This window comes from Heliconius melpomene, chromosome 16 (assembly GCF_056956725.1).
Source record: "Heliconius melpomene rosina isolate 202511_hmr_F chromosome 16, ASM5695672v1, whole genome shotgun sequence".
Classification (NCBI taxonomy): domain Eukaryota; kingdom Metazoa; phylum Arthropoda; class Insecta; order Lepidoptera; family Nymphalidae; genus Heliconius; species Heliconius melpomene.
The window spans coordinates 4,416,565-4,440,193 of record NC_140404.1 but is presented as its reverse complement, the minus strand read 5'-3'; the positions used below and the strand labels follow the sequence as shown (position 1 = coordinate 4,440,193).

Below are 23,629 nucleotides of genomic sequence, written 5' to 3'. Positions count from 1 at the left end.
AAATATGGATAAATGATTATGTATAATAATTTTAAAATCTTCGTAACTTTTTATTACTATTGTTTACTTTACGATATAGAATTTTAATTTAGGACGCTAAATTTTCCCCGCCATTTTAAGTTTACGTCATAGTCACGTGATTGACAATCAACTGGCCAACCAACAGACAGTACCTGTCTAACCAAACTATAGTTTTGAGAAATGGCTGACGATAAAGAAGTGGAAAAAACGATTGCAGAAGACTTGGTTGTTACCAAGTACAAATTAGCAGGGCAAATTGTTAACCGTAAGCTCACACGATAACGTGATTCATGATTTATTTTGTTATGTTATTAGTACAAATGAATTAAGTTTAAATAGATGCACGTTTATGTCGATTGGACGCGTGTCATCGCCATGCGGGCGATGTGGTGCCGCTCTCCAAAATCTAGAAATCATCAACCCTATACTATTAATTATTAAACTATATATTAATAATTAAATACATCTGCTCTTTTTCAGGTGTTTTAGAGCAAGTTATAGCTAAATGCGTACCAGACGCTTCAGCAAGAGAAATATGTGAATTCGGTGATAATTTGCTATTAGAGGAAACGTCTAAAGTATTTAAAAAAGAAAAGGATTCCAAGAAAGGAATCGCGTTTTCGACATGCGTTTCCGTAAATAATTGTATATGTCATTTTTCGCCAATACCTAGTGAGGCTGACTATGTATTGAAACAAGGGGATCTTGCCAAAATGTAAGCAGTAAACTAATCTTTAAAAGAAGTTTTTGCCTCACTATAGTTAAAACTAAGCTATTTTTTTGTGAATTTTTTATTCAGCATTCATTTCGATTTTCTTTCTTCTGTTTGAATTAGAAAGGAAATTTTATAAATAATTTTGAACCCTGAATTCTTTCCAGTTTAGTTTAGTAATTAATCTGGCAGTAATCAGGGAAAAATATACTAGTACGAACTCTAAATTGAAAAGTGCCTTAACACAATTCAATTTATTAATACATACTTACATATTTTAGATAGATTTATAACCGTCATGGTGCTGCATTATTTGAATGAATGGAACAGTTGTGAGTTCAACTCTAGAATGATTTTTCACTTCCCAACTCTGGAAAGAAGGCCAAGTGTCACAAGGCTACCATTCTATACACAATTTCTCTAAAATTGGGCAGTGTGTGGGGAAGCACTTGTCTTAATACTAAGTTCCCTTTGCATACTCTATAAGCAAAATATGATGACACAATAAAAAAAGTTAGGTTACATTTTTCGTATATATACATTTTATATTTTATTTGATATATTTTTAGTGACTTGGGTGCCCATATTGATGGTTTCATAGCAGTTGTAGCTCACACAGTAGTAGTTGGTGGTGGGGAGGCATCCGGAAGGGCTGCAGATGTCTTACTTGCTGCACATAATGCTAGCGAGGCCGCCTTGAGATTATTAAGATCAGGCAATGAGGTTAGTTTTACTTTTTTTTTCTAATGCTGTATTTGAAATCTTATGTTGTATGTATATATTACTTATAATGGCACTGGTCCTCAGGTCAGTGTAGGCAGTAGTTTAAGTGAATTGGTGGTAAATTGTTTAATGTTTATAAAATGTAGCTTGTAACTTCTTATTTTAAATAAAATAATTAGACTTTAACTTCTAGAATTTACCTCTACATTTTATCTTCCCAAAGCAGAAAAATGAAACTAATTCATTCCCTGAGTGTGGTCAAAGCTTTAACTATCTCATATACAATCAGATAATGACCTTACTTTAAACTTGTAGTAAAAATTTCATTTTCTCTTGCCTCATTGTAGATAGTAACATTTATATTGTCTACATTTTCTTAAAATTTTTGCTATCCTTAGTATAGAACTTTTACTTTTATATAGAACTATGCAGTAACAGATGTTGTTCAAAAAATTAGTGCTGAATACGGCTGTAAGCCCATAGAAGGCATGCTTTCCCATCAACTGAAGCAGTTCCGTATTGATGGTGAAAAAAGCATCATTCAAAACCCATCGGAGGCCCAAAGGAAAGAGCATGAGAAGGCCTCCTTTGAGACTTATGAAGTCTATGCCATGGATGTACTTATTTCTACTGGAGAGGGTGTTGTAAGTATATTTTTTTAATGCATTTTCCACATTGTTTTCTTGAGACTTTGCATGTTGAGTGGTGAAACTCAATGATGCACTTTGTCTTGTTACTAGATCAAGGAAATTGAACTTAGTCATTGTGTCAGTGTCAATCAGATTGGAGAACTATTATAATTTTTTGTATGTGATTCCTAAAAAATATATTTTAATATATTTGTTAATAAAATTATCTTATTTTAGGGAAGGGAAATGGATACAAGGTGTACAATATACAAAAAAACTGATGAAATTTATCAGCTTAAATTGAAAGCATCTAGAATGTTCTACAGTGAGGTAATTACAAAATACTGACATAATATTTTTACAATTTGTCTTTTTATAAATCTTTAAATTATATTAAATTCAATATGAAAACTAATATTATTAAATATTTTCGGGATAAGGCAATGTAAGATGTTTGGTGTTATGCTTATGATTGCTACTTGCACACTTTGGCTTAGATTATTATTTCACATATAATTAATTATTGTTTAAGTAATTTTCTGAGTATGACTTCAAGGATGTTATAAAGCTCCACGACCATAACTGAAACCATCAGATATCTAAAATAGGAATTGGGTATATAAGTTTTGGATAATTTCAGTTTTGGGCAAGAGTTCTCTTATAGGAAGGAATAAATATAAATAATTTTTGTTACTAGCAAAATATAAATAGTTGTCAATAACAATTCTTTAAAATGACCACCTTTGTTTTTAAAATTAGTGATAATTCAATAAAACCATTTTTTTTTCTTTAGGTCCGCAACAAGCATGGATCTATGCCTTTCAACCTGCGTAGTTTCGATAAAGAAACTAGTGCAAGACTTGGTGTTGTTGAATGTGTAAATCACAAACTCATTGAGCCTTTCCAGGTAATATATAGTAGTAGATATTGAATGAAAACATACAATGCCAATGCCATAGCAGGACAGCATTGGACTGTAAATGTGTTTACTGTGGATTGTAATCCCACTTGCATTTATAGTTAGACCTTTATTAAAGATGATCCACTTTAAACAAATCTAAAAATAGTAATGTATGTATATTAAGTAGCATTATGAGATAAATATTGAATTTTGGAATAGTAAACTATTTTGTTATCTGCAATTTTATAAACAATATTTTTAATAACTAATGGTGTTTTCTTTACAGGTATTGTACGAAAGGCCAGGTGAAATTGTAGCACAGTTCAAATTTACAGTACTGTTGTTACCAAGTGGTACTCATCGTATCACAGGACTACCATTTGATAAGAGTCAGTGTAAAACTGAACGCATTATCAAAGATCCTGAACTTAATGTAAGTAAAACAAATTTAATGCTAATAAATAATAATGCTATTATTTATATGTACACTAGTTACCTTTTTTCTATGCTCCCATATTATAACATATCCTTACACAACACAAATATTTTTTACTAAAGAAACTTTAGCTTTGTAATATTACTAGCATACCTACTGCATCACCTGCATGGCCTAATGGAAATAATTAAAAATAGAATATATCTTATAGCCTTCCCCATTAATTAATAGACTGTACAATTTAATCAGTAGTTTCTGTGATTATTGCATTTAATTAAACAAATTCTTAGCTTAATATAAAGTACATTGTGATTTATATATTTAAACATATATTTTCTTTGCAGTTGAGTGTACATATTTATAAAACCCTGTTATCTTTCAAAGCATATTCAATAATAGTCTGCTTTGAACAAGCACAGGGTATATGATCAGTAATGTTTTTGAGCTAATTTGTTTTCAATTTACTCTTTGGTTTGAACCATTACAACATGTTTTTTTTCTAGTGAAACTTGCAAAACAATTTGTTTAATACTATTACTATTAGAACAAACTATTTGGTTTTTTAGGCCCTTCTGAACTCATCTGCAAAGTCAAATAAGAAGAAGAAAAAGAAAACTGGTGCTGAAGAACCAATGGAAGTTGAAACGGCAGCCTAAAAACAAATTTCACAAAATATCTGTGGGCACTCAATCAGCTTTCTATTTCCTTTCATGTTGTAAACATAAAGTGTAATATTGTTCTCATTGTTATTGTATTAAATAGAGTAAACTTGTTGTGACTAACAGCAATTCTAAAGTATATAAATAAATTTCAATACTTAAGTGAATAATATCATTATTTATAAATTTTTGATGACATTTTAAAGCTGTATTTCAACTGAAATTAAAATAGAATTATCTATACACTATAAGCTTACAACATGAACTAACTATCACATATAATGATAATATAAGCAATAATAAAGCTTATCTTTTTATATAGCTTTCAATGAATTATACTCAAGTGTTCATTGAGCTAATGACTGTATATCTGTATGAGATAGGCATATTGGCTGCAAAATTATTGTTAATTTTTAAATGTTTATGTACAACCTGATTCCTTTGTACTTTTCTTATATAGAGACATGATACAATTTACAGACATTTGTAAGCAGTAGTTTCTGCATCAATAGTTCAGTTTTCTTGAAATATTTTTAAAATCCACATTTTGGATAACAACAATATTTGAATCTTCTTAGAAACATGTTGTCTTTACATATTATAGATCATTCATGATTAGACCAATACTGTTTCGAAACATTGTGCACAAAAACTTGATATACTTCATGACAGTGCAATTATTTAGAATGACCTTATCATTTTTTCATGTTCAATAGATTTTTTACATTATAACAATTATCTTTTTTAAAATAACATTTTTCAAATTTATTATTCCTATTTGAACATTTTGAAATGGTAGTGCATGATAATTGCGATGTCCATAAATATTACAATTAGTCACTAAGTAATAGAATATTTCATTTACATTTCCGTGAAACATACATTTTCTAGATATATTAAAAATTTAACAATTGTATATTGGTTATATTTATGGATATAACAATTTGGAAATGTGAAATGTGTGACATAAGAAAGGAATAAATCAAAATGTGCCACATGTTGTGGACTGTTTTTGTAATGGTTATTTTATTACTTGCCCCTTTACATACACTGGAAATTGATAGTTCAAGACCCCTCAACTATTTTTGCTAATTATTACTAGGATTTTTTTTAAAGACTTCCAACTTTGAGCCTTAAAACAATTTCGTTTGTGGTAGCTCACAGGAGAAGCAGGGATGAAATATGTTGATTTGAAAATTGAAACTTCAAATATTTATTATTTACTAGGTTTTTTTTGTTAATTCTCAAGATAAATATTATCTAAGCTAAAAAAATATACTATGCAAGAATATAATTGTTTATTGCCTATGCCTTTCCAAGATGTATCATTAACAAGGTCATGAAAAAGAATTAGTAATCGGCAGATTTTTTCTGTTGATTAGTTAATATTTATATATGGTTCTATAAATTGCATGATATATTATCCTTCAATAAAATGCATATGTTTATCCAGATACAAATAAGGCTTGGATCACATGGAATAAGCAATCATCCACTGTATATAAGATTTTTTAACTACCAATTTTTTTACATATATTGTGTTAAATAAATACATTAAAGGTTATAAATGTATTTTGGGAAGTAAAGAATAAAACCAACTATCTTTACAGATTTAATAAGTTAGTTCAGTTATTACACTAATCTATTATTATATGAATTATTTTGTTTTTTCTTGACTGTGATCTGCACTGGGTTCAATAGGATCTAACGAGGCAGAAATGAAGTCATATGTTTTAGTTGCTGCATTTGAAGCGTGTGATGGAAGATCTACTAAAAATTTGAAAGTAGCTTTGACTCCACTGTTCCAATAATATTTACATAAATATGTTAATTTATCGTTTGATGGCAAAGGAGGAAGCTGAAAAAGATATTTACTGTTATAGTTTTTATTTGGTTAATTAAAAATCATTTAATATCCTAAATAATATTACCTCGTAAGGAATTTGACTTTTAAATTCGCCTACATATGGAGATATTCCTTTTTCGAGTTCTTCATAAAGCTCACTTGTTGTAGCACTATCTTTCCACACTCCTTTATCAACTGTATAATATACAGCTGACCCAAGTATGGCAGACTTAATTCCAAATCTGAAATTTAAGTATATTGACCTTATATAATGAATCTTCAAAGTTTCTATGCATAGGATACTAATTTTTATTTATTATTATAACATACTTAAGCATTTTCTTGGTTATTGTTTACTTTTAGAGTAAATTATGTAATTTTCATTAAATACAATTCATAATGTAAGGAACATCAAGTTTTGCAGTGCGTAAGTTGACAAATGACAGTTGACATGTGACAAAAAATCTGATTCTGTTTTTGTAACAAATAAAAAATTATATTTTACGAAACGTTAAATTATGCCGATTAATTATATATTATTAAATTAGTAAACAATATTTACAATTGATGAATTTTAACTAATATTTTTTTAAAACGTGAAGGTGCTGAACCTTCATTATATTATGAATTTTTATCATATTCAAGGAACATTATACTAGATCATATTGAAATGAATATGAAACTCACGTACTGTATTTTAATGTTTATTTATATAAATATTTTTAAGCATGTTTGATTTCGTATTAAAATACCGTACGGTGGTAAGCCTATGAAGTTATAAATATTTTAGTAGAACTACCAACATTACAATCCGCTTGATATAATGATAATGATAACGTCGTTTGTTTGTCAAGCTGTCAGACGTCAGTTGCTTCAAGTCTTGGTTAGAGTTTTATCTAGCTGAGCAAATTTAGTGTACATATTTAGTTACATTGAGTGAGCGTCTTCCTACACGATAATTTTGATAGTTTTATAAATAGTACACTATAGTCTTAATTAAAATAAGAATTAAATCTTAAAAAATGGCTGAAAAACAAATTAAAAATCGTGTCTGCATTGTAGGTTCAGGGAATTGGTAAGGTTTCATTTATGTAACTACATAATTACTTATAGAATCTTGTATACTACGACCTTATAATACACAAAGTGATGTCTTATGACATGATAAGTAAAGGTGTTTTCTAAGGATTTAATAAAATATTATTTATAAGTTTGTTTTATTTTTTTATTATTATATTTTTGTGTCGGTAGCGAAAAAGACTTTAGAGAAATATTAAAGAGCTATATTTAAGTTAAATTGTCATGATCTCATAGGGGCTCTGCAATTGCCAAAATTGTTGGCCGAAATGCTGCTCGACTTTCTAACTTTGAAGATAGAGTAACTATGTGGGTATATGAGGAAATGATCGAGGGGAAAAAATTAACTGAAATAATAAATGAAACCCATGAAAATGTGAAATATTTACCAGGTCATAAACTACCACCCAATGTTGTGAGTATGAAACTTAATAATTTCTTATTAGTTCCATTAATTGGCACTTGTACCACATGTTCAGCATGTGTAGTCTATTTCTAGTCTACTTCCTAACTGGAGCTCTTTCAATGCCATTATTACTTACAATTTTTTTAGTTCTTGAGTATAGTAATTTTAATATGTATTTATAAATAGATTACATTGGTTGCTTTTTTTCTTGTTGCTGTATTATACTACATTTGTGTATTGCAACTCTTAATTAGGTAGCTGTTCCTGACCTTGTGGATGCAGCTAAAGATGCTGATTTACTAATATTTGTTGTGCCACATCAGTTTGTACGCACAATATGCTCTACTTTATTAGGAAAAATCAAACCGACTGCAGCTGCATTATCTCTTATAAAGGTATAATAATAAAATTATAATTATTATTTATAATAATGATTATTTGAGCGTCACATTGTAAACACAACAGTGGCATGTGGATTCCCACTCAAGGGAGTATTGAGCAAACTAAACATATAGTGATTGTGTAATGCAATTTGGCAGGGCTTTGACATAGCAGAGGGCGGTGGCATTGACTTAATCTCACATATCATTACAAGATGCTTGAAAATTCCTTGCTCAGTACTGATGGGTGCCAATATTGCTTCAGAGGTGAGAATTGTGTATTTTTATGCTTAGATATTTAACAATTATTTTTAACAGCAATGTTGTTAATATGGAATGAAATATATTTTAAAATCAGCTTCCCACTATCCAGCACAAAGCAGGGCTGTAGAAACCTATTTGTAGGATATTCTCACTTTCTACCGAATTCTGGAGGCATTGTGTGTTGAGTGGCAGAACTCAATGCCACACTTTGCCTAGACACCAGAGTGAAGAAATGGAAATATAAATTTAAATAAATATTTCATCTCCTTGAGTGCAGATCGAACCGACAATCAGTCAGTTGTACAGTCACACTTTGGGCCCCTGCGCCGCATATGTTTTGGCAATAATTTAAAATAAACATATTATACAAATTTAAGCATTTAAGCATTATGAATTCACAAAGAATTTTAATTAGGTTGGCTGTGATGATGATGGTTTTTAAGAAGTACAGTTTTGAGATCACTATATAAATTTTTATATTTCAAAATAATTTTTATATGTATAGTATAGCAATAGTATAGCAAGAACATTTAAAATTTAACTTTATAAAGATATAAATAAATATAAAAGCAGTTGTTCCATGTTATAACAAAGTAACTTATTGATTATTACTTACAAACATGTTTTTTGAGATTGGTGAGTTGAAATTATATTTAATATATAATTTCGTATTATTTATAGGTACTTATTACTAAATAATTTTATGTTTATTATCTTAATGTAGATTTCTAATCGTCTTTAATATATTACTTAACTAAGTAATTTACCACAGTCATCACCAAATGTGTAATGCATTAGTACAAAGATCAAAGGTAGGATACGACGTGCGACGATAACTGAGGAGCGCCCAATAAATACCTATTTAATATAATTATGTAAGCAATGATATAAATTGTCTTAAAATTTTATAGTAAAGTCTTTGTTTTAAAGAAATTATAATATAATTTTATTACCATCTTAATAACGATTTCTTAAAAATTGTCACTTTGCGGAAAGCCTTGATTATGTGCCATTCTCTTATATTTTTGCTACGAACATGTTATGCTTGACCACTTCCAAACAAGTTAATTGATAAACTGTGAAATTAATATTTATCAAACTTAATAAAAGGTGACCAAGAAACGGTGGAAAAATAAATATTCTCTTAAAATTACATTTGTACCAAATACACTTAAAATTACGTTCTTTAAACAATTTACTATAATATTGTAACTAACATAATAATATCAGGCCGTGGGTGGCATCTGAATGTACGCGACGCGACGGTTGTAGGTTCGACTCCCACTCGGGCATGTGAATTGTTTTGCTCTGGTAAAAAGACAAAGTGCGGCGTTAACTTACACCACTCAACACACTATGTCTCGAAAATTGGGCGGAAAGTGGAAAATTTAGTGTCTTTACAGTATTAAGTTAACCCTGGGTTCCCTCTATGCCCACCGTGTGTGAAATAAAAAAAATGTAAAAATTATTTCCCATTTAGGTGGCTGAAGAGAAATTCTGTGAGACCACAATCGGTTGTCGCGATGTGATGTTAGCGCCACTAATGAGAGATATCATCCAGACCGAGTACTTTAGAGTTGTTGTGGTCGACGACGAGGACGCTGTGGAGATATGCGGGGCCTTGAAGGTATGATTTTGCCGCCTTTTTATTAACATAGATTAATAATTGATAATTTATGCATAAAAAATATATGTTCAGTTATGTTTATAAAATATTATTAATTAATTAATACAAATCTTGTGAAAAAATATAGGTAATGGATAAAGAGATATTCTTAACGCCAAGAGAGCAAGATGATATTATCTCATGACGAACGATCAGCGAACCGTTAAGTTATATGTGCTCTATTTATCTATCTCATTCTGATTATAATTATGACGTTTTTATATCCCAAATTTATAATATATGTGAGGTAAATCACGGCGATGAGGTTCCTTCTGCCTACCCTGCTATTTGCGTCATATAGCATGAAATTTATTTTTTTTGTTCAGAAAAATAAATGTGTATAGTGTTAGAGTAGTACCTACAAATAAATAAGTGCACGTTCATTACTTATTTGGATACGTTTATACGTACGTTACAACGTTAAAATTTAATGTAGATATAGAATTAATATAATATAGCATTATAGAAAACGTAATATTAATACCTTAATACAGTACTTTTTAATAATATCAAAAGTATCTATTTAAATAATTATTTATAATTAATATAATGTAACTGTTCATCGATCGTTCGTGGCATTGCACATGCCAACAATGCTTATCGATCAAACAGCTATGAGAATGACAGGGCTATAGTTTTTATTACCTATTATTTTCTGCATGCATGTAATTCTATGTAGGTAGGAGCATAATACTATATACCCGGTATTATTGGCTACGAATAAATTGGATGGTATCTGGAAAAATAATTTTATTTTTCATGGAAAATTTTAGATTTTCTTGCATCGAACCTAAATTTATTCCGTTATAGGTATTATTTTACTTAAAATCCTAATGACTTTATATACACTTAACCTTGCCGGAGGTTAACCGATTCAATTCTTTGTTTACCATTCACGTTTTCATCATATCTACGTCTTTTTATTACTTTTTCTCATAAATCTCCCATCCAATATATATCCACCATTTGAACACGCCACAGAATATCATTTTTGTAAAACTGACACAGCTTTTAAAAACATAAATATATCTACGTAGACATAAATATCTATACAAGTTATTGCTAATTTGAAAATAATAATAACTATTAACTGTACAATATGAGATAAGAATGTACACAAATGATACGAACTAAATTTAAACAAACCGTATGTCATGCCATTTTTATTTTAACACGTTATCAGGGCAAAGTTACAAGCGATTAATTCGTTTGGCAACGCGCCATATCGTTCGAATACTTACATAATAAACTAGCTAGCTACTTGGCTATCGTATATTGTAATTGTAATATAATATAATAGAGATTTTTTTTAATTGGCGGAAAGTAACGAGTAAAGTTGTTTTACATAATAAAATATATATTTTTTACACAATGTTTTACTTCCCAGTTTCATTATATATACATTTTTTGTTATTTAATATTTTTTAAAAGTTTTAACGTATTAAATCTATGATGTAACAATCATAAGTATATTTTTTAGACCGATAAAGATAACAAGTGACATAAAAGAAAAAAATATGTACATACAGGAAAATGATTAAAAAACTATTCTCAAAAATTTTCTGACCTATATGAATGATATTATCGATCTATGAGATATATCCTTGTTATTACAATTACTTAAAGAGCCTCACTTTTTGATTTGTTAATTATTTTTTTTATTTAGCTTCACGCTGTATTTCGCACATAGAAGGGGAGACAAATGCAATCTGGGTATTGTTAATATACTCCGTTGTCCACTTTCCGCTGAATTCTCGAGGCATTACGTGTCAAGTGGCAGAATTCAACGCCGGGTTTTGCCTCATTACCACAGTGAGGAATAGAAATTATTAAATATTTCATTGCCCCGAGTGAAAATCAGACCTGTGCCACTTTAACATACGTATTAAACATTGAATTTTAAAATGCATTTATTCTGTAGAACATAGTAGCAGTGGGAGCAGGTTTCGTCGATGGTCTGGGCTTTGGTGACAATACAAAGGCAGCGGTGATCCGATTGGGTCTCATGGAAATGATCAAATTCGTTGATGTTTTTTACCCAGGAAGTAAACTCAGTACTTTCTTCGAGTCTTGTGGAGTTGCTGACCTAATTACTACATGTTATGGTAAGTTCTTTAAAAGTAAAAAAATCTGAATTCAGCTTTTATTCAGCAGATAGACTAGATAGGAATAATCTAGTGCCAAGGTCATCGCACTAAATGCCTTTACATTTTGCGCAAAATTACTTCTACTTATCTTATATTGAGTGTCGTAATTTGACATGACATGAAAATATATATATTTAATTATTATTATATGAGAGTGCGAATTGAACCCATAACTATCTAGTTTATACGATGGCTTTGAAGTGTATCGATCTATACGTAGTTCAACAAATTACCGAAGTTTCTTATGAATATTAACATCTCAGTTACGTTTCCTGATTTTTAAATAAATATATAGATAATTCTACTCATTATGTAGCAAAATAATAATTATATTTTTTTATTGTAAACGTCAACAATGTTGAGTTGTTATTTATACATGTATTGCTTATATATATTTAAATAAGTTACACATAAAAAAGTTATTTTTTTTATTTTTACACATCTTCCGCGTTGAATATTTACCTCGTATCAAACAAAGAGAACCGTGCCGATTTCCTGTTTTAGGTTTTTATAGCTTTTAACTAACACCAAAAACTTAAGTTAAATGTGCCAAAAAACTTATAATAGGAAGTCGGTACGGTTCATTCTTTGGAATGTAAATATAAACTGGATTTGAGCACTAAACTTCCGTCATACTCTCCATCTGTGCCGGTCGGTCGGTCGGTAAGTCAATGCTTAAAATAACAGAGATCAATATGATAAAAGGCATATTAACACTATCTGCCCGCTTACTTATGTAGATACGGGCGTTATTACGAACGTTATCTGTCGCGGATACGATAGCGATTGATTAATTATGTTGTATCATAGGTATAATAGACAAAAAAAGCGATACTATGGTAATGTTTATTAGCAATCGGCAAATGTTTAATAATGTTTTTTTTGTCGACGGTACTAACAAAACATTAAAAACAAAATGTCTTAAAGCTTTTTAAAGGCAAACAGAGGGGAGATAAACAATGTATATATGCCTTTGGCAACGTAGCTCTCGGAAGGATGAACCGATTTTAATCTAGTTTTTTTTTGTTTGAATGGTGACTTAATCAAGAGTGTTCCTAGTTCCGTTTAAAGATCATCAGCTCATTTCTATTTGATCCATATTTCGTGTTCTTTTCATTTTTTTAGTAATTTGTGTTATAGTTATCAATAATTTTAATAATTTATTTATTTAGGTGGCAGAAATCGCAGAGTGGCAGAGGCTTTTGTGAAAACTGGACGGTCGATCAAAGAGTTAGAAGATGAAATGCTCAATGGACAAAAGTTGCAAGGACCTATTACTGCCGAGGAAGTCAACCACATGCTTGCCAACAAGAATATGGAAAACAAGTTAGTATTTTAATATTTATGCATTAGTTTAATATTGTTTTATTAAACCTAGAGAAGTATATGTATATAAAAATAGTGTAGCTTACATTGTTAACTGAAGTGCAACAGATATCATGTATATATAAAAACAAATACTCTGTTAATGCAAGTGCCTTTCGTACAAGCAAATATTTATTTTTTATACTTTATACTTGTTTAAAGAACTAAAAACCTAAAGTACGTTTTTAATGAAACAAATAAATATCTGTTGTATTAATATTAATAGATTATACTATCTTAATTTGGCGGGGCCAGTCGTGGTGCAGGGGCACAAGTTTGCGACTGTAAATGTGACAGGCTGTGGGTTCGCGACCCATTTGGGGAAAGAAATATAGACAAGATATTTTCTTTGATAACGAGGCAAAGCGCGGCGTTGAGTTCGGCAACTCTATACGCAATGCCTCAAAAATTCGGCGGAAGGTGGCGGAAGTGTTAATGTGGAACGGAGTGTCTAAACACTAGGTTACCAAGTCCCCTCTGCCTACCCTGCTATGTGCGAGATACAGCGTGCAGCTAAAAAAAACAATAATTTTAATGCCGTGCCGCTAAGAATATGACGTAATCGCGAATTGGACCGAAATAGTTTTGTCTTGGCCTGCATCCACCGACTGAAAGGTCATTGTAAACATTAATTGGATTCACTGTCATTATCATTACGTAGCGCAGATAACCTTCATACGAGCCTTTTATATTTGCTTTCTTTTTAATTACAATAACTTAAATAATCTATATTAATTTTGTGAAATATGTAGTATTTATTTCTAAGCAACTCACTACAAACTTGTTTGAGACTGTAAACGTGATAGTTGTTGGTTATATTTCTTCTTTCTCTTATAGACATAGTGCGGTGTTGAGTTACGCCATTTAACAAGCACTACGCCTCATTTTCGAGTGGAGCGGAATGAAGTGTCTTGACGTTACGTTCTCTCTGCCTACCCTATTGTAATATAGATAAAAACATTTATCATAGTAAGACAAAGGACATTTAAATTTGCAATTAGCGTGTTGGCTGCATAACAATTAACAACGGCTATAAGTTTGTATCATCAGGCTCATACTTTTAGTCATTGCGGCATGTTATTTTACGTAAATTTATTTTTATTTATTTTTTCAAATATATGTACGATACTTGTAATTTATATCAATATATATACATATCAATGTTTGTTACATTAACGTGAATGGTATTAACAAAAAATTCTCGTAGTATCTTTTAAAATATAATACATATTTTAGTAAGTATGTAGATGTAAAGAAAATATAATTATTTTACACGTGTCTGTAACGTGTTTGACATTATATTTGGCATTCATTATTTATGTTATGTCACATGTAGTATATATAGAACATCTGACGGCTTCTTCATACCATGAACAATACTTTATTTTGTTAGCACACACTTTCGCGTTTTGTGGGAAAATAAATGAGTATGAATATTTTTTTTATTATAGTAGCTATGAACATGTAAAGAATTAATATTGAAAGTCATCTAGTTTAATACAGAAAAAGATTAAAACATAGCTATTTTGCTTATTCATCATACGTTTTTGATCGTTTCGTCATGGAACAGTGGGACATAGTTGTGTGTTAGATTCGCCAATCAGAGAAATGAATATATTTATATCATAATTTTTTCCGTGCTTAGACGACAATGTTTCTTTAAAAATCTATTTATACATTTTTACAGGTTCCCTCTGTTCACCGCCGTGTTCCGTATCTGCCGAGGGGAATTGAAGCCCAGCGACTTCATCGACTGCATCCGCAGTCACCCTGAGCACATGTAAGATATATCTAATTGCTTTACCCAACCGTTTTTATAAACATCCCTTGAATTTTAGCTTTATAATTATATAAGACTAGCGGACGCGCGCAGCTTCGCTTGCGTATTTAGGGGTGAATTCTAATAACCCATGAAACATGTGTTCAATGAAATATTTTTAAGAGTCTAAATTTCAAATTTTATAAAAATCGGTGGCGAATTAAGAATTTTCCCATACAAACTTTCAACCCCTTATTTGCACCCTTAGGGAGAGAATTCTAGAAAACGATGAAACACGTAATCAATTAAATACTTTTAAAAATCTAAATTTTAAATTTTATAAAAATCGGTGCCAATTTAATTTTTTTTCCATACAAACTTTGAACCACTATTTCACCACTTTAGGGTAAAAATTTTTCAAAATCCCTTGTTAGTGGATGTCCAGATTACGAAAGTAAACACCTGTCCAAATTCCACGTTCCTACGCACAGCGGTTATGGCTGTGCGTGCGTCTTACCTCAGTCAGTGAGGACAAGTCCTTTTATATATATAGATTCGTGTTTGAATCAAAACAGATAGCGACGAAAATTATATACATTTTTATAGCTTTATTTAAAAATATTTACGTAATTAATACGTAATTTCTATTTGGTCAATATAATATACGTATTTATGGAATTTTTCCCGTAGTAGTCCGTAAATATATATAAAATTAATTATAAAACATATAAATTCAATATGTTATAAAAGCAACAGTGCGAGTAACAAATGTTGTTTTAGAGTAATATATTAATTTATACATATAAACAAACTTATATATGAAAAAAAAAACTCAGTCTTAAAATATATTTAATCGAACGGTGATTGTTTGAAATTTTTAATAGCAATCAAATTTTATTTTGTAATTATAATCATTTTAAGGGATGTTTATGAGATCGCGGCTAAGCTTCTAGCATACCGTAGCGTTCGTAAATAACATAGAGATAGATTATGTACATGTAAATAACAATATGTATGTATATATTACAGGGTGCTAGTACTTAGATGATTGTTATTATGTGGTGTTGCCATCTCTGGAAATGAATAAAAATATAAATAATTTATAAAATACATTTGTACGGCCTTTAACATGATTGAGGCAACATTGTGTCAAATGTTATATTCTATATTGTATCTAGTTGACAAATCTTTAAATTTTATTTGTATTCTTTTAAAAATATTTTTAAAATTAAATGGATTATTGAAATATAGATTTGAAATAGATATTTTTTTATTACAATAATAGTTTATTTATATGGCAGCCCTACATATTTACACGTAACAAGTTATATGAGTATGTTATTTATAACACTTGCATTAGATGAGATTAAGTGTTGGTTATTGATTTTGTGCCACGACGCATATCATACTTAGCATACTGTACTTAGTTGTGTACATTGTTATATTTTACGTAACGTTATATTAACAAAACAACAGCTTAGTGAAGCATGTATTGTTAAAATTGATATATTATTATATTGCGTTATCTGTACGTTATTACTAATATGATTGTTATTAGCCTTAAACACTTCTCCATCATATATTCTATCAATATTTTTCACATAATAAACAACCTTTATCTTATTTATGGTGTGAGGGAAAATGAATTTTATGGAATGGTCGATATTGAGACAAGTTGTTTGTTGGTGTATCCAATTGTTGATAATGACAGGTGAATTAAAAAATATATATTTTTTTATTATATAGTTTCGATTCACTATTATAAATCAAATAATTAAATGACACCTGTCAAATTATTGACATTTGGATAATGTTAGATGGATCTGTAGTATAAATTATCTATGCACTTTAGCTTCTTGAACTACTTGCACGAATCCCTTTAGCATAGTATTATGCAGTAAAAAAATATTACTAGAAATCATGTCATGTTGAATTAAACACGTTGAAACGTAAATAAGCTTTTATTACCTATTCCTTACACTTTTATCTGATACAACAAGGGAATCTATTTTTGAATATTAAGATATATAAAATGAATATATTGATATGGTTTGAAAAAAAAATTGGGATTGTATATTGGATATATTATATGCGAATATATGCAATGCAAAATATGAAAACACAATATAAAAAAACTGCAGAGGCCATCACGGCCTAGTGATATAGCTTTTTAATATAAACGTCACAATGACGGATTTGATTCCTACTCGACAGAATAATTTATTTTCATTTCACTCCTCTGGCAAGTTAGCGTGGTTTTGTGACCAGTCACTCTGTCTGATTTTAGATTGTGAAATAAAATATATATTTATCTTGTTTTTTGTATTATTTATTTTCTTTTATCTTGTTTATTACAAAAGATTGCCATATAATTTTAAAATGAAGCCAAACTAGATGTTTATATTAAATAAATGAATTTATTTTATTTTATAATTAGTAATACCGATACATTTAATGAGATTTTACTTATTAATCAAAAACGCTTTACAGATTTGCTCCCAAGAATATAAGCATATATTAACTAACACATTTCCTCCCGAAACTAATGTGAAGCTTATGCATTTTTATTTATATATTTTTTGTAGTACATATATATTGTTTTAATTGTTTTTATTTTCCGCATGTTATGTTTGTTATAATTTGCATGTTTTTTAAATTACTTTTATGTTTACTTTCTTACTATAATAAAAGAATAATAATAATAATGTTTTTGTGGTCATTTTTAGTTACTTAAACTTTATCATTTATTAAATTAAGAAGTTAAATTTTGTACAAGAACATACATAATTACATACCTACATGATTTCATAATGACATTTGTAGACTAGTAAAAATTTGTCAATTCACCAAATGTTTCTTTTAAGTTTGCTGATAGGGAAAATAGTGAAAATAGTACAGTTAAATATGCAATAGTCGCCCTTTAAAGACAAGAATAATATTATAGGTTTGTTTCCTTTACATTTTAAGGTTAGTGCAATATCTCATAAGTAAATCATAGTCGTCTCTAAGCCATAATTTTTACATATTTATTGTAGTTTATAATTAAGTATATTAAGTACCCTAATAATTTTAAATAATATTCTAGGGATACAAATTTACAAATGGCGCCAAAATGCTCACTGTGACGTCAAAGAAGCCGCCATGTTGCCATCATCGTATAGACACTTGCATTTATTTTGATGTTATTCAATGTGCACATTTATACTTCAAATATCATTTATGATAATAAAAAAAGGAATAGATTAAATCAGTAATTAATCGTTTAGTGATTACTATTGATTAATAGTCATAAATAAGAAAAATGGCAAAAAGCTAAATTTATGTCATATAAATGACTATGTGACTATTGCTATAATAGTCTACGTTATATACGTAGATTTAATCATGGCTGATGAGCACACTTAATATTTAAGATACAAATTTTCATTCATCATTCATCATCAAATCATTTAATAGTTTTATATGTGTGCAGCTGTTTAAAATGAACCTTTTTTTTGTCAGTGCATCTTGAAAAGCATCGCCCCATGTCATTAGCATTTAATTCATTACGTCATGTAAATTCATTGCATTCATTGTTTGAATTATTTGTTTTTGTTTTCTAATTTTGTATTTTTATATATTGTTACAACACATTTACTTTTTTGTGAAAGGTAACTAACTTTACATCTAATGTAGGCTTAAATAAAATATCGTCTACCCCTAACAAATATCTAGTCTAAAAATAAAAAAGTATGAAAATATACTATGGTTCTTTTTTTTCTAAAGCAATATTATTTATAACATATTTTATTTATAAAGAAGGAGGAAAGTCCAATGCTGTTGTAGCATAGCATTAAAAATAACATAAACATTTTGCTAAACGGTTAAATGACAAAAAGACTGGTAGGTACAGTGCGGTCAACGAATTGTGACCGCCCTTAAGTTTCTAAACTTTTTCACAATGTTAACTCTGGAAGAATTAATTAAAAGTAAGAGAAACCCTAAAATAAGCGTGGCCACGACTCGTCAACCATATTATACAGTTTTCTTAAATACCTAACAAAGGATATAATTTAAAATTAACAAGAAAATATATGGATTTAACCTTTGGCATTCGAAGTTCTGATATTACGGTATCTTGTGGTTATTAGTCGAAGTAGGTATACTTAATTAATAGACTCGAGCTTGATCACTTTCTACAATAAGGTTAGTAAAGTCGTCTCTCATTTTATAAAATTCATGATTGCATAATAACATTTCATATCCCAAGTATGCCACAAGTTTGTTGAGAAACATTTTTATTTTCCTTTGAAAACAGGAGCCTCATTTAAACAAATCATTTTCATACTTGCTATTCCAGGATACGGATTGTTAGAAAATCACATTGCTGTATTTGCTAAAACATACCAAGGTAAGTTCTTAGGCTTCTGTTTGCGTCGTTTAATAAAATTAAGCCTGCAGTTGGACTCCACGAAATTATTAAACGTTATCCAATTTAACTTATAGCTTAAAAGGTCAATTTAACAAGTAAGTAAACCGTTGCCTTTTGTATTAGGAGTAAAATAAAATACCTAATTCGTTATTTGACTAAATTCGTTACAAAGTTATACTTAGGTACATGTATTTAAACAAAATCGAATAACACATTGTGAATGCTGAGATTTTATTAATATTCTGTGAGTGAACTACTTATACAATAGTAAATTATTTTTCTATTAGCACGATTGAATGTTTTTACTCAAATAACAAAATAACTTATAATGTACAGCTACTATTTCAATAAATCACTATATGATTAAAATAATAATAATAAAAGTCCTACGACAATTTACTTTCAATGACAATACACCTACAACTTAGAAGATCATGAACATGACTACAAAAGAAATTACGTTCCTTCACGATTATGTTTTATTTGTATTATTAATTTTATTTAACTTTTCTTTCAGGGTTAAACTTGGCTAAGAGTTAAGGTGCTTGTGACATATCTACATATAACATGACATTTATATATAATTAATAATAATATATATTCTATAATAACTTATGTAAAGTGTTTATTATATTTATATATACAATATATTTTAATCATAATATTTTTTATGGGAACATAATATATATAAGATAATAAAATTTTAACATTATTATAATTATGTATTTAGTATAAATTAATTTGTAAAGTATATTTAAATATTTTGGGACTGTTATTTCTTCTTTATTACAAATATGTTTATATATTTTTACATATTTAGTGCATATAAATGAATTTAAGTTTTTTTTTTTTAAAACATATTAATGACAGTAAATTTTAATATAGTGTATCAAAAACACAATCCCTATTTTAAAATAAAGCCATTAGAGTTCTCTTATAGTTAAAATTTAGTAAATGTTTACAATTATTAGTATTTTTTTGATAAAAATATTCCTAAAAGTAATAAAAATAGTTTTATGGAAGACCAATAGAACATTAGTAACAAGCTGTTATTTTGTAGATATATTTAAAGGCTCATTATTCCACTCATATAATTCCAATTCTGCAATATTTTTAGTTGTAACTATTTCAGCTAAGGTTTTACGTAGTAAACCTGCCCATACTGTAAAATTATCTTCTTAAGAATAAAATTGGTTTGTTGAAATAAAAGATTTTAAAGTTTCTTATGTTTTAATTATAGCATACTAACATATTATCTTTGTTGTCGTCAGATAGCATATTTTTTATATAACCATTGTAAAAGTCCAAAGCTGATATTTCCCTTTTACCTATTATTCTAAGTGTCTTGAAATATATATATTTTTTATCTTTGCATAAAATTTTAATAGCTTTAGCTTCATGACAATATTCAAGTGATCCACTTAATTTATTACTGCATTCTTTGTCATTTTCAATTAAAAATGCATTAAAGAGTTTCATTTGTTTATCTTTGAATTTTGTGGTCAATGGGTATAGTCCATATATGGCACGGTAGAGATTGTATACTTCTCTTGAACTCATCTCATTCCATCTTACTTCACTAATACTCTTGTTAATTTTTTTAGCTGAAATTAAATTTATATGCATTATTTATTTATTATTATGCAATATACATTTACCTATATAACAATATCTATATTTATATTATATAGCCAAAGATTTTGTTTGAGTGAATGTGCTAATCGCAGGAACACCTCAAATAAAATATAGTTTATATCTGGCGAGAACATCTTGCGAAGCAAACCCTTTACTACTTACTAACAAAAGGACTGTTGCATCTAATTGAAAAATATTTTAGACACCATATTATAAGTTTTAATGCAATGGGATTTGAACACCACCCTGCCATGCTTATAGAAACTGTTCAACTGTTCTGATACTAAGCCATGTTTTTCTATATTTATTATAGAAAGCAAAATAATTTGTTTACAAAAGATTTAGTTCAGTAAGGTGAATGGATGACATTTTATATGTAAATACACTCCATTTATTGCTCTCTGCTTTTATTGCTCTTACTATGACAGATCAACCTACACTTTGCTTACCAAAGGAGGAAAGTTGATGAAATTAATTTCCGTGGGTTCCCACCTTAGTTGTGGTCAGATGCTGTTCTACTGTGCATGTGGTTCTTTTTTTATATAATGTTTTATTTTCTATCACAAAAATTTGGCAGAAAATGGGGAATATAATGTTTTAACACTTCAAGTTACCATGGTCTACCGAAAAATAATAGAAAAGAGTAAGGCTAAAAAAATACATTATTTTACCATAAGTAACACCATCATCTGTTTGAGGCTTTGCATTTTCCAGACTAGTTGGTAACGTTCTTAAGCAATCTACAAGCATATCAGCACCAATATCTGATAATTGTTCTGTTAGATCTGGTAATTTTATATGTTTAGAAATTTGAATCTTCTTTTGGCTTATTATTTCACCTAAAAATAAAAATAAGATTTTTTTATTGGGACGGCAGGCAGGCAGACAAAAGGCAAACCAGGTTTGATACCTGTCTTATATTTTCTGTCCGAATTCTAGATGAGGCAGTAACTATTGCCACACTTTGTCTACCAGAGGGTAGTGAAAATAAAAGAGGGTTTAAAGGATATAAGATTAACATTATAATTATTTCCATAAAAGAAGTAGGTCAATAACATGTAAAAAATAACAACATACCTACATCAAAAATATCTGGCTTAATTCTCATTAATGAGACCCCAGAAACTTCATCTTCATGGAGAAGTGTGTAAATAATAGGAGCTGCACCTCGCCATCTTGGTAATAAGCTAGGATGGACGTTAACTATTCCTCTGAAAGCCATAATTTTATTATTTTTGATTTAACATTTTTTTAATGACTATATTGTAATTATATACTTATACTTACAATGGAAACTTTACTAGCACATCTTCTTTAATCAAATGTCCAAATGCTACAATTAATCCTATATCATATTGATTTTTTTTAATATTTAACTCTGGCCATTGTAATAACTTTATATTTTCATTATAAGCATATTCCTCTATAGTAGTTCTGTGTTTACTTTTGTTAGCAGTAACCAAATCTAGGTGTTTCACGAGTTTCTCATTTTTCCTATTAAAACAAGAGGGATATGAAAATCATAAAATAATGTTATGAATTTTATTTTTAGTTATAAAAAAAGTATAGTAGTTACCTAAATTCATTAACTTTTTGTAAACTTCTAAGTGCAATAGAATCAGAACCGAAGAAAAGAACATTATATGTCCTAAATTGGATTTTATGTACACATAAATATTTTTCCCTTAAAATTAACTTCGTAAAAAGCGGTGCTAGGTTATAAACTATCCCTGACATTATACTGACAGTGACACTGACAAATTCAATTCAATACTATTCAAATTGGTGTTGCCATTTGCAAATGGATATATAAATGGAAAAGAAAACGCGATGCTCGGCGTAGATGGCTAATGCTTGCTTAAACATTACCGATGCAAAATATGAAACATTTTTATGTAAGTGTTTTTGTGTAAAAAATGTATTTAATATGGTCTATCATACAGCTAGAAGCAAAGCCAACAAAAAAGTAGCATCTCTGAGAAGCTGATCTCGTAGGATGATATCTTTTTATTATTATATCAAAACACATGTTCTCAATACTTAGACGTATTTCAGATATTCGTTTAATAGCTTTATGTTATGTCTAAAATGTATCGTAAAACAATGTCTTTTTATAGGCTTGAAGAATATGACCGCAATTGTTAATTTAATTTCCAGTAAAAGTTATATTCAAATTTATGCTCTATATTATTGCGACTACTAGGTTGATGACAGTGGACGAGACCAAATAAGTATGTAGAGGCCGTGGCACAAGGGTGTGACTGTAACACGACGTTTGTGAGTTCGAGCCCCACTCGAGGAAGTGAAATATTTATTTACATTTTTGAGGCAAAGAGGCGGCGTTGAGTTCTGCCACTCAACACGCAATGTCTTCAGAATTCGGGGGAAAGTGGGGAACGGAATGTTTTAACACTAGTTTCCCTCTGCCTACCCTGCTGTGTGCGAGATACTTCGTAAAGCTGAAAAAATAAATTAAAAAAATGGATATACCTACTAAATATTTCAGTTCCTCGAGTGGGAATCGAACTCACTACCAGTCACGTTTACAGTTACGTTTATGTTGTCAAAAATATATTATGAATTTTGTTGTTT

At 29.2% G+C, this 23,629-nt stretch overlaps 4 protein-coding genes across 6 annotated transcripts; 2 read left to right on the top strand and 2 right to left on the bottom strand.

Annotated features, from left to right (window-relative positions):
• Positions 1–128: 128 nt before the first annotated feature.
• Positions 129–5,099, top strand: LOC146530751 (proliferation-associated protein 2G4-like). Its single transcript, XM_085199706.1, has 8 exons — positions 129–286; positions 502–736; positions 1,303–1,456; positions 1,879–2,100; positions 2,323–2,415; positions 2,879–2,992; positions 3,273–3,419; positions 3,989–5,099. Exons 1-8 carry the CDS (start codon positions 202–204, stop codon positions 4,076–4,078), a joined length of 1,140 nt encoding a protein of 379 aa, XP_085055832.1. The 5' UTR covers positions 129–201; the 3' UTR covers positions 4,079–5,099.
• Positions 5,100–5,680: 581 nt separating this feature from the next.
• LOC146530750 (MICOS complex subunit MIC13 homolog QIL1-like) lies at positions 5,681–6,411 on the bottom strand. Its single transcript, XM_085199712.1, has 3 exons — positions 6,258–6,411; positions 6,013–6,169; positions 5,681–5,939 (listed from the first exon to the last, which is right to left on the bottom strand). Exons 1-3 carry the CDS (start codon positions 6,263–6,265, stop codon positions 5,739–5,741), a joined length of 366 nt encoding a protein of 121 aa, XP_085055838.1. The 5' UTR covers positions 6,266–6,411; the 3' UTR covers positions 5,681–5,738.
• A 352-nt stretch (positions 6,412–6,763) lies between these two features.
• Positions 6,764–20,623, top strand: LOC146530749 (glycerol-3-phosphate dehydrogenase [NAD(+)], cytoplasmic-like). 3 transcript variants are annotated; one of them, XM_085199709.1, is made up of 10 exons: positions 6,764–7,002; positions 7,242–7,419; positions 7,665–7,805; positions 7,950–8,057; positions 9,535–9,681; positions 11,642–11,825; positions 13,040–13,193; positions 14,920–15,012; positions 19,331–19,381; positions 19,920–20,623. In XM_085199709.1, the coding sequence occupies exons 1-9, from the start codon at positions 6,950–6,952 to the stop codon at positions 19,368–19,370; spliced, it is 1,098 nt and encodes a 365-aa protein (XP_085055835.1). In that variant the 5' UTR covers positions 6,764–6,949; the 3' UTR covers positions 19,371–19,381; positions 19,920–20,623. The 3 variants fall into 3 exon arrangements, with proteins under 3 accessions (XP_085055835.1, XP_085055836.1, XP_085055834.1); XM_085199710.1 differs by lacking the exon at positions 19,331–19,381; XM_085199708.1 differs by lacking the exons at positions 19,331–19,381; positions 19,920–20,623 and adding an exon at positions 18,077–18,733.
• On the bottom strand, positions 15,762–22,795 carry LOC146530748 (methionyl-tRNA formyltransferase, mitochondrial-like). The gene is made up of 5 exons (XM_085199711.1): positions 22,614–22,795; positions 22,325–22,531; positions 22,115–22,248; positions 21,709–21,876; positions 15,762–21,006 (listed from the first exon to the last, which is right to left on the bottom strand). Exons 1-5 carry the CDS (start codon positions 22,772–22,774, stop codon positions 20,633–20,635), a joined length of 1,044 nt encoding a protein of 347 aa, XP_085055837.1. The 5' UTR covers positions 22,775–22,795; the 3' UTR covers positions 15,762–20,632.
• Positions 22,796–23,629: the final 834 nt, after the last annotated feature.